Genomic DNA, 11468 nt, shown 5'->3' with positions numbered 1-11468 from the left:
TTGTAGTAGTGTTTGGCGGGTTTGGCTTCAGTTTGAACTTTTAAGTGGTGTTTGGTTGATGGTAGAGGAGGGGGAGAGGAACAATCCTTTCCATTGACCATAAAATGGTGGATTTCAATTTTCATTGAAATTTAAATTCCATCAAATTCAAAGATATAGATTCTTCACCAAAGAGTTAAGAACTCAAATTCCACACCAACCATAAATCAAAACTTTTAAATCTACCCTTTCATTGTTTACTATTTAGTTTGTTGTCATTAAATAATGATTATTATTAGGGAAATTATCCACCGTCCACCTATTTTTTCACCGTTTTTTAAAAATACACAATTCTTTTTTCTTTTTGCTGGAATCCACCTGAAATTACATTTCTTTTCACTTTTCCACTTCCTTTTGGAGACCGTTATAACTTTGCTAACATCATAAGGGTAAAATCATCATTTTACAACGACACATTGGTGAATAGGTGTAAAACAATACAACTTCGAGTGGAGGTCAACAAAAAAAAATTAAGAATTGTGTATTTCTGAAAAAATACGAAAAAAACAAGTGGTCGATGGATAAATTATCTTTTACATTTGAGGGTAAAAAAGTTATTTAAGCAATATTCCGTTAATTTCCTTAACGGATTTCAAACAGAAGTGGAAAAGTGAAAAGAAATGTAACTTCAGGTGGATTCCAGCAAAAAAAAAACCAAAAAGAATTTGTATTTTTGAAAAAGTTGGAAAAAAACGGGTGGACGGTGGATAATTTCCCTTATTATTATTATTATTATTGGTAAAATCATATCATCGATTTTTTTTCAATTAATAGTTTGAAAAATAATACAAAAATTAGAAATATAACAAGCACTGCCACTGGACTGTCGTGACATCCGCACGTGGGATGTCACCACCGCCACTTTTGGATTAGACTTCTGCCAATATACATCATGGGCTTTAATTACCTTACATAATAATGTAAGGTCCATAACTCTTCCACTCTTCCACAACCGTTTGATGAAAATCCAACGTTTATGAAAATAATATAATTTTATTATCTTATATTTTTACAACCGTTAGATTTTTATCAAATGGTTGTACAAAAGCTATGTACCTTATATATTAATGTAAGGTAACAAGCTCCTACATCATGATACTATCGCTGACCTCAAACTATGCTACGTTGTTGCGTCAAATCCACTCAAAAATTTTAAATTCATCTCTACATCTAGGGTTGGCAATGGGATGGGATGTCATGGGATTTGTCAATCCCAGTCCTGCCCCGTATATTGAATTGAGATAAAAGAAAGTCTCATTCCCGTCCCTTTTTTTTTTTTTGGGACAAATTTCCTATCCCATTAAATACCTCATCCCGTCCCATTATCCCGAATAGTCCCAAATGTAAATAAATAAATTTTAATTTTTTCTTTTAAGGATCGTCATAAATCAATATATAGCAAATAAAAAAATAAAAATTCAAAGTTCCAAAGCTAACCCAAATCAATCTAAGTTCCAAAGTTCAAGCAAAAGTTAAAAATTAACAAAATCTTCCAAAAGTTGACTTCAATTCCATTTCCCACTTCATTAGATAAGAATTCAAGACCGCACTTTCAAATTTCTATATAAACCTATAGGAATTAATAAAGAAAGTTTAGAGTAAGATTAATATTTTGATAATTACATAATAATTAATTATTAATGTTCAAAATTATTAATAAAATCGGTTACCTCTTCAATCTCTGCATCAACTTCTTCTTCCTCTGCAAATATAGGATTTTCACTAGAAGTTGTATGCCCATTGTCTTAGAAAACAAAAAAAAAACAAATTAAAAAACTAGAAAAGAAAATAAAAAAGTTTGAAGATTTAAAATATGCATAAATTACAATAAAATAATTTACCTCTTGTGTAAGCATTCAACCAACTTTGAGTGCACATCAATGCCTCCACTGTTTGTGAGTGTAGTCTATTACGATGTAGGCTAACTACTCTACCACTTGTGTTAAAAGCCAACTCGGAAGCAACTGTTGACACTGGGATTGCTAGTATATCCCTAGCAATAGTAGATAACAAAGGATATTGTATTGCATTTATTTTCCACCACCCCAAAATATCAAAATTTTTGTCTTTGGTAATCAAGACATATTCACCTAAATATGACTCAAGCTCGGTCTTATGGTTCTCAACCATATTGGCTTTCAAAAAATCATCATACCTGCTTGAAAGTTGCTCCTCAACATGGGACATAATTACGACTGAGGCCTCTCCTATACTAGAACTAAAAGCACCCACGCTAGGACCGCTTATAGATAATTTGGCCTTAAATTTGTACTCTTTTATTATGTCCTTAAAAAGCATATGAACTCTCTCATTATGAATATTTGATTCATCACCATATAACAATGGAAAGTAGAACTCAATCAATTTCATTTTATATCTGGATCCAACATTGTTGCCACGGTTAATACCCCATTAACATCTTTTCAATATTTTTCAAATTTGTCAATCATGTTAATTGCCATTTGTCTAACTTCATCATGCTCACATGTAAGCCAACTATCTAATGACAATCTAATCTCACAAATATGAATGAAAAACAAATTGGATGTAGGGTACTTAGTTCCAGAAAATACCTCAGTCACATTATAAAACGATTTCAAATTGTTTGACAATATACAAGCTAACTCCCATTCACTTTCAATTGGCAAACACCTATATTGTGCCTCCAATTGATGCAATCTATGAAAGACATTTTTATACTCTAGGGCAACAGAAATCATGAGATAAGTAGAGTTCCATCTAGTAATGCAATCAAGAACTAACTCCTTACTACATGGAATATTCAACCTACAAGAAATCTCTTTAAATTTTTCCCTTCTTTAAGGGGTAACTGCCCAAAATGCAACACCAGCACGAATTTTAGTAACACCCTCACTAATAACACTTAACCCCTCTTTGACAATCAAGTTTAAAATGTGAGCAGTACAACGCATATGAAACAACTTGCCACCCATAAGTAAATCATTTTTATCAAGTTTATCTAGTAGAAGTTGAATCATTCGATCATTAGTAGTGCAATTATCAACAGTTAATGCAGATAACTTATGCTCAAGATTAAGATTCATTAAACATCTCAATAGTACATCACAAAGTACTTGAGAAGTATGTCGAGCTTGCACATGAATAAACCTACATAGAAAATATACAACTAATTACAAATATATTCAATAAATAAATATAATGCACTAAATATTTCAATGTTAATTAGAATTAAACACAGTACCTCAAAATTTGACTCCGTAAGGTCTAAGAATCATCAATAAAGTATGTTGTAATAGCCCTATACCCTTTTGTTTGGGAGCCACAAGCCCACATTTCGGTTGTGATTGCAACTTTACTACTGTTACTCTCCATTAAACTCACAACCTTAGCCTTTTACATCTCATAGATCTCTATAATATCACTTTTTATAGTATTGCGAGATACGTTTTTCCACATTGGGTTTAAAAAAGACAATACTTTTCTAAACCATTCATGATCAACGCAACTTAATGGGTCCTCATGCATAATGATCATACGTGCAATCAATCCCCTAGTGACATTAGGATCAAAAGAATAAGTCTCTACCTTCACATTTCCCTGATCATCCTCAACTATTTTTAACTTCTTTGAACAATGTGTTATCTCAATTTGTTTACGCCTACGGCATATTTTCATGTGATTGTTCAAGTGTCTTATTCCATCTCTAGGACCTCCAACATAGTCTTTACTACAGTGCTTACAAAAGGCTCTTATTTGTCCATTTTTTATCTTTCTTTCAAAATGTTTCCAGACCACTTATCTTAATCTTGATGTTAAATCATTATCTTTGGCGTTTTCTTCAACAACATGCACATCATCATTATCTAAACTTTCATTGTCCACTACTAGAGGAGAAGCCATCCTTTAAAGCCAAAAGAAAACAACAAACCAGTGAAATCACAACTCAAATAAATGAATTAAATATAAATTAGCCTTTTACAAACATCAAACCATATAAAACAAAAGTAATAATAATATGGGAACACAAGAACCTTTATAAATTTGTCTCGTTGACTAATATATACATGTCACAAATTTTAAAACTCAATACAACTTAAACAAATACAATAATCATTATAATATAATAACTTCAACTAGATTGCCGTATATAATATAATAATATTTAACAAATATCAATTATATGGAAAGAGCACAAAACTATGAACACTAAAAACAAAAAAGTCAAATTATGAATGTTAACTTACGGTGTGGATGCTGAAAAGCGAGCATTTTGTGGATGAATTGCTAGCAGAGGCGTAGTGGGCAAGTCATGGGTGGCTGCTTGGGAACTTTTGTGGCAGAGTGAAATTTTTTGTGGTGAGGGCAAGGGGCGTTGGGCAGTCAACAGTTAGAGTGCAGTTTTAATTTAGGAAATTGGTTGAGTTTTGAAGGGTAACTATTGCTATAAATTATTAATTTTAATTGTGACTTTTTCACTTTTTATTTTAAATTATAATATTAACGGGATATACAGGACAGGACCGGATTTTATAATTGGTCCTCTTCTCGTCCCATAAATAAAAGCGAAATTTATTTTTATTCTTGTCCCATCCCATTTTAATTTGGGATGGAAAAATATGTCCTAATCTCATCCTAAATGGGACGGGATCTTAACAGAAAAAATTATCATCCCTATTTAAATCATCATTTCCAATGAATTGACAAACTAGTCAAAATATTTTTTTTTCACTTGTCGAAAATAGGTTTCATTATTGCGACAGTGTCTTCTTCGGCGTGTATTTTTACTAATTTATTTTAAATGCAAATTTCATAATAAAGAAATACAAAATTTATTAATAATTTATTTTGTGTTAAACGATGATTTATTTAAAAATAAACTAAAAAATTTATTTAGTTAAATATTGAAATTGATAAAAAAAAATACCAGAAATTTAAAATTAATTAAATGTATTCAAATAAAAAATTTAATAATTTCTTTTTTGTCCGGAATTTCATAATAAACCAAGTAACGTAAATTGAATTCTCCTATCTTTTTCTGTCATTTTTTCTCCTTTCTTCTCTTTTTCTACTTTCTCTCATCTCCATTCATTTCTACCACGAGGATTGAAATTGGATTGGTAGCTTAAGAAAGAAATTAAGTTGTCTTTGCGAAGTTACTAGAGAGCTTTTCAGCACTTGTATATATTGAGTGGTCTAGGGAGATGAATTTGCTTGACTCATGGATTTCTATTTTGCTCTAAGAATTTGGATTTGGCAGATGGATAAGTTCATAGCACAAATTAACGGAAAATATTTGATACTTCCTAAACTAATTCAACCTTTATTTTGTCCCGCTTAAAATAAAAATCTCAGTTCATAGAGCTCATCATCTTACACCATTGCACAAAAAGCAGAGCTAAAGCAGTTGATTTGCCAATGGTTGACCACGGGATCCCCTTTTTCCCTGTCATGAATAGCCCTCGCAAAAAAGGAAAGAAGCATAGCACCACATACACACTGCAAAAGTAGTCTCCTAGCCCTGAGCCATGCGCACATTGTGATTGCAACCTTAGCAAGCCGGTAGCCCATGCAGCGAGGTGCACCAGAATAATTGTGGTGCCGGGAACAAAGAAAGGAGAGTCGTCGAACATCACTTCATCGACATCGCTAGATCGATGAATTTTTTGCGTAATTTCAAAAACTGCCTCGGAGAATCCAAACTGCTCGAGCGCGGCGTTTACAAGACCAAATAACCATGCACTTGTTGTGACAATTCGGGCCATACAATTGTTAACCCACCATGAACGGATTGATAAACCAGCTTGAATGTACTCTAATAGAGTATATAATTTGTAGATCAAAAAAAGTGCAAGAGGGATCAATACGGTTGGTTCCTGGACCTGCATGTACAATTGACATTTTCAGCGGTTCAAAAAGTAATAAGTCGTTTGATTAACATGTTGATTTGACTTGGCACTCAAGTGGTTTTTCAAATAGTTTTCTGTTACTATCTATTCAAGATCAATTCTCGGAAAGGTAGGAATTAAAAAATTAATTTAGGTTTTACTCACCCTTCTACTTTTTATTTTGGAAAAAAAAAAGTTAGGTTTCAGTTGTTATACACCCGAGAATTGTACTGGTCGCCCTTTCATTTTTTTGGTTAATCATTTGCCATGAACAAAAAGGCAAGGCATTTAAATGACATTAAGGACATGCGTGTGATGACAAGTGATGAATAATTATTGAGCGGCAATTATAACTAGGAAAGAACAAGAAGAATTTGTCTGACCTTTGGCAGGAAAGTGGAGTTGGTGATGATGCAATAAGCTGGAAGGGCAATGTAGCACAGCTCGGGAATTGAGCGCAAGCCCCAAGTAAGGATCCACAAATAAGCCAAACATTGTCGAAATTGGAGCTTCCCGATGAGAGTAGCCAATATGGGGTTACGTTTGCTGAATAGGATTTCAAGCAGTCCCGTGGCCCACCTTTTCTGTTGTCTCATCCCAGCAGGGCCGCTGGGAGACGCACAGCCAAGAAAGGCATGTGGGATCGGCAAGCAGTAGCCTGATCTCCAGCCTTTTGAATGGATCACCAAGCCAGTTAAGTTATCTTCTGCTGTGGCGCCATACAAGCACCCCACCTGAAATCACAAATATACGTACGGCCACAATATATGTGGTGAACGTACAGGTTTTGACTAAAAAACAAGTTTAACAAAATTTTGCAAATTTTATTCTTTATACTAACCTCATCACCCCAGCTACTACCATACTCATAACCACAATCTGCAACTCGGTGTGCTTCATCAAGCGATCTCGATATGTTACTTGAATAACCTCCTGTCTTCCCTTCCAAAGTCTGAGCAGCTGATTTGATGAATTCTTTTGAATTTCCGAATTTTTTCAGCAGCTCATCTTCCACTATATTTCCTGCAAGATTACGGACAAAACATTTATTTAGCATAGTCATAGAAGAACAGATTTTGTTTAACATTTAACACATGCGTGTTCACCTTGATGTTCAATCTGATCGAGGCATAGACCATATACAACATCTCGTCTATGAAAAGTTCCTGTACCCTGATAGAAAGGTCCTTGAATTCCCACAATTCCTTTCCCGATATACTAACAAAAGCAAAACTTATTAGTTAATCAGCATCACCCGGTTAGCTAGGCATATCATTGAACAAGGAAATTCATAATAAATTTTAAGTTATAAGAATTATTGAGCTATCATATATAGATATGGCTCACCTCATTTAAAATGCACAGATTTTCTGGTCTGTCATAGAAATATTGTGGAGATTGAATAAACGCAAATTCGTTTTCGTTCTTGGAGCCCAGATGCAAACACATAGCTTGAAGAACAATCTCTGGATTGTTGGCATACATGTCGCAGTCTACATTAAGCATGAACGGCGCATTTGTCATCAGCCCAGACACCCTAGTCTATTTAATTATTGTATGAAATTAGTATTAAAAAAAATGTTAGTATAGTCTATCAATTACAATAATGTAAGCAATCTCACCGTTTGATCTTAATAATGTGAAAAATACTCTTCTTGTCATATTTGGCACAAAAGAAAAACTATTTTGAAGGCACCAAAAAGCAGCTTACCAATACATTCATGGCCCCTGCTTTGTAGTGATGGGGATGCTTTGGCCTTTTCTCTCTTGATATGTAAACTAAATGTGGTATCTCATCTGAGAGACCTCCTTTGTTCTCCGATATAACCTACAATTAAATTGAATGATTAATGATTATTCTCAAAGAAAAAAGTAAACTACTTTTACCCGCCCTGAAAAAAGGTACGTTTACTTTTAAAAAAATATGTTTTAAGAAAACATTCCTCACTAATTTTCAATTAAATGTATAAACAAATCAATCGGTTACCTTCACTATTGTTGGATGATTCATGCGTTCTGTATTGGAGAAAACAGTCATTCCTCCTGTTAGATCAAATAAAGAAGATCTTTTGGCTGCATGTTCTATGTTTTGGCTAAGTTTATCATACTCTTTCTACATAAGATCATACAAATAGAATCGATTTAACCACTTAATTAATCAATGGTTAAAACTATATGCAGTTAACTTAAATTTAAAAACTAATAAAAAGAAACACGATCAAATCATGTGGAATTACTGTTAATAAAATAATAAAAAATACGTTAATACCATATAGTTTTATTGTTGTTTCTGTCGCTGCTCTAAAACGTTGTGTAAATATGATTTTTATTTTGTGTGTAGAACAGATACATGTAACTTTAACATATCTTTACCTTCATGTTTTTCCAGTCTTGCAGGAGTTCCCCTGAACTGGAATCGGACGGCTCACTATCTGGGAAGTATCTAAAGGGAGCTCTAATTTGAACATTATACTTTTTACAGAATGGAACCCAAAGCTTAGCGAATTTAGAAGCTTCAACAAGAGAGTAGAAATTGAGAGGTGAGCAGGCATCATCAGAAACATAGCAAGCGAGCTTGTGAACTGGATAATCAACTGCCAACAAAGACAGCACTGTGTTTACAGTGATGATTGGCGGCTCGAGTTCAGCATCAGCAGTTGTCACAAACATGTCCACTGGGGGCAGCTCCTGTATCCTGTTGAGTCGTACACATGTGTGTGTGTGTGTGTGTGTAGTAACTTGCAAAATGACAAAGACAATTGCAAATGATGCGGAAATTATTAATGCTAACGTTATTTGATTTGTTACCTTTCTTGGAGACGTTGGGGATATGTTTTGTAGGTCAAAGGAGTCCACTTGCAGTTGACGATGAGAATCCAGATGAAAGTAAAACAAGACTCACATAGAAAAGCAAGAAACCAAGCAAATCCATGATTCTTCAACGTTGAGAGCCGATAGAAGAGCAGACATAGAAGAAGGAACAAGATGATAACATCTAAAGCCCTATGATATGTGTTTTTATGAAAAACTTTTTCGTATAGAGGGAGACATGACGACTTTGTATTGGCCATGAGCTTGAAAAACAAGTACTCGTTTTTTTTATTTTTGGTGTTTCGGCATTAATAGATGTGGGTTTTTAAAGGTATTTAGTAGGTTTTATAGTTGCAAGAATGACCATTTGTTGCATATGTGGTGATGAAGCGCATATCCTTAGCCGAAAAGAATCAAAGGATGGTATAAGAGCTTGTGAGAATATGGTAAATTTGTGGTGTGTGTGTGTGTGTGTATTTCAGAATAAATTTTTAGGACCTCTCATTCATTGAAAACACTAATTAGTTTCCCTTTAAGTTTTAAAAGACAGTAAAATTCTAAATTCTTCGTCGACGTACAAATTGACTGGCCATCCGACATCTACCATAAACTGCTGCACTATAATCAATTTGCACTCTTATATATGTGGTGACAATGTTTACAATTACACGTGATTTATTTTGAAGAATTCATATATAAAAAATAATATTCTTTCACATGTCTAATGTATTCACATTTTTTTTTAAATAAATAACTTCTCACTCTCAAATGCTATATTAATATATTCAAGTAATTATAGTACAAATTTTTTTATGCAGACAGCCTATGTATAAATACTATGATTGCAGGCAATAGATTTGTATCGCACCTGTAAATCATAATTTGTCAGAGCTTGTTACCTTATATTATTATGTAAGTTACATAACTTTTTCACAACCATTTGATGAAAATTAAACGGCGGTTGTGGAAATATAAGATAATAAAATCATGTTATTTCCCCAACTGTTAGATTTTCATCAAACGGTTGTGGAAGAATTATGTACCTTACATAATAATGTAAGGTAACTATAGCCTAATTTGCCATTCATTCAATAAAGTCCTATTTGATATTATAGTTTAGACAGTTGTAGAGTACACTAATGGAGTATGTGATTCATTTAAACCAACAATTAATTAATTAATCTAGACAATGAAATCAAGAGGGCGAGTAAGAGTTGAGTTGGTGGAGTGTTTCGAGATGAGCAATCAAAGCAAATTCAATAATGAAACTTAAAAATTTCTGAGAATTTTTTATTTCATTTTCAGGCTAACGTACATTCTAGAGAAACTGTGGATACCACAAATTTGAAGATAAAGTGCGAAGTGCTGTAGGGCCAAGTTTCAGCTGAACAAGAACGTAAGACAGATTACAGACTAATCATAATCTTTACCCTCACTTTTTGCAGAAAGAGTGACGCATGGGATGATGCCTGAGTTTCTGGACGATTTGATACAAACAACATCAAATCTCGAGAAAATTTAGATTTTTGCCTTTCCCTGCAGTGCTGCAATGATATGATACGTAGCTGTGTCGCTTGTGCACAAGTGCCACCGTTCACAAGAACGAGATCATCTCAAAATTTTAAATCTTTTGATATGATTTGATCAAAGCTAACCCCACCACTACTGATCCATGTGATCTCTACTGTTTCAGCTGGTTTGATTGGCAAATGCCAATGTATTGCTGCTGCTGCTTCTTAAGTATTTCATTTCTTAAAATGATTATCAACAACATTCTGTTTTGCTTACATATTCTTGAATTAATTTAAAATGAAATGTGAATCACTGAGAGTTAATTTGCTCAGATATAATTAATGTGTTCTTTTATAAAATAAATAAAAGCATATACAGTTTATTTATCAAATTCTTGTAAACTAAAACACGTCTCTCTGATAAGCCCATTGTAGATTTCAGAAGCTAGAAGGAGCATTTCCTTATTTGAGGATAAAATTTTATCGATCCGTTTTCTATATTTGTCAGTGGCCAAGAAATCGCAAGTCTTTTGACTCAAATTTGGAAAAGTCTTGGCACGTGATGCAACTTGGAGATGATTTTGACCCATTTGGTATTGTGTGTGTGTGTGTGTGTGTGTGTGTATTGACGTGCAAAATGACAAAGACAATTGCAAATGATGCGGATATTATTAATGCTAACGTTATTTAATTTGTTGCCTTTCTTGGAGACTTGGGGATATGTTTTGTAGGTTAAAAGAGTCCACTTGCAGTTGACGATGAGAATCCAGATGAAAGTAAAACAAGACTCACATAGAAAAGCAAGAAACCAAGCAAATGCAAATCCATGATACTTGAAAGATAAGAGGCGACATAAGAGAAGACAGAGAAGAAGGATCAAGACGGTGACACCAAAAACTCTATGAGTAGTATTCTTATGAAAAACTTTTTCGAATAGATCAGATGATTCCTTTGTCTCTGGATTGGCCATGAGCTCGTTGTAAGATTAAGAAATTTATTTTGGTGTTCTAGTAGTGTCTTTCTCTGTATGAGGTGTCTAGGCGTCAACAGGTGTGGTTATTTATTAAGTGGGTTTGTTTTGCATCTGAAGTTAACGTTGTAGATTCACCACTTGATGAAGGTACAGAGATTAATTCCATCAATAATGCTACTTTCAGTTCTCCGAGAATATCGTTTGAGAAGCTATAGACTCAAGTTTGAAGCCAGCAGCACCATGCTAAAGTACGATCATAGCCTTTGA

The 11468-nt window shown here is 33.7% G+C and overlaps 1 protein-coding gene across 1 annotated transcript; it reads right to left on the bottom strand.

Annotated features, from left to right (window-relative positions):
• Positions 1-5090: 5090 nt before the first annotated feature.
• On the bottom strand, positions 5091-9260 carry LOC18051014 (cellulose synthase-like protein B4). Its single transcript, XM_024190324.1, has 9 exons — positions 8715-9260; positions 8280-8601; positions 7894-8019; positions 7618-7734; positions 7254-7448; positions 7013-7124; positions 6748-6929; positions 6290-6640; positions 5091-5900 (listed from the first exon to the last, which is right to left on the bottom strand). The coding sequence occupies exons 1-9, from the start codon at positions 8975-8977 to the stop codon at positions 5370-5372; spliced, it is 2199 nt and encodes a 732-aa protein (XP_024046092.1). The 5' UTR covers positions 8978-9260; the 3' UTR covers positions 5091-5369.
• Positions 9261-11468: the final 2208 nt, after the last annotated feature.

The sequence above is a fragment of the Citrus clementina genome, unplaced genomic scaffold (genome assembly GCF_000493195.1).
Source record: "Citrus clementina cultivar Clemenules unplaced genomic scaffold, Citrus_clementina_v1.0 scaffold_2, whole genome shotgun sequence".
Classification (NCBI taxonomy): Eukaryota; Viridiplantae; Streptophyta; class Magnoliopsida; order Sapindales; family Rutaceae; genus Citrus; species Citrus x clementina.
This window is presented reverse-complemented; position numbering and strand designations above follow the sequence as displayed.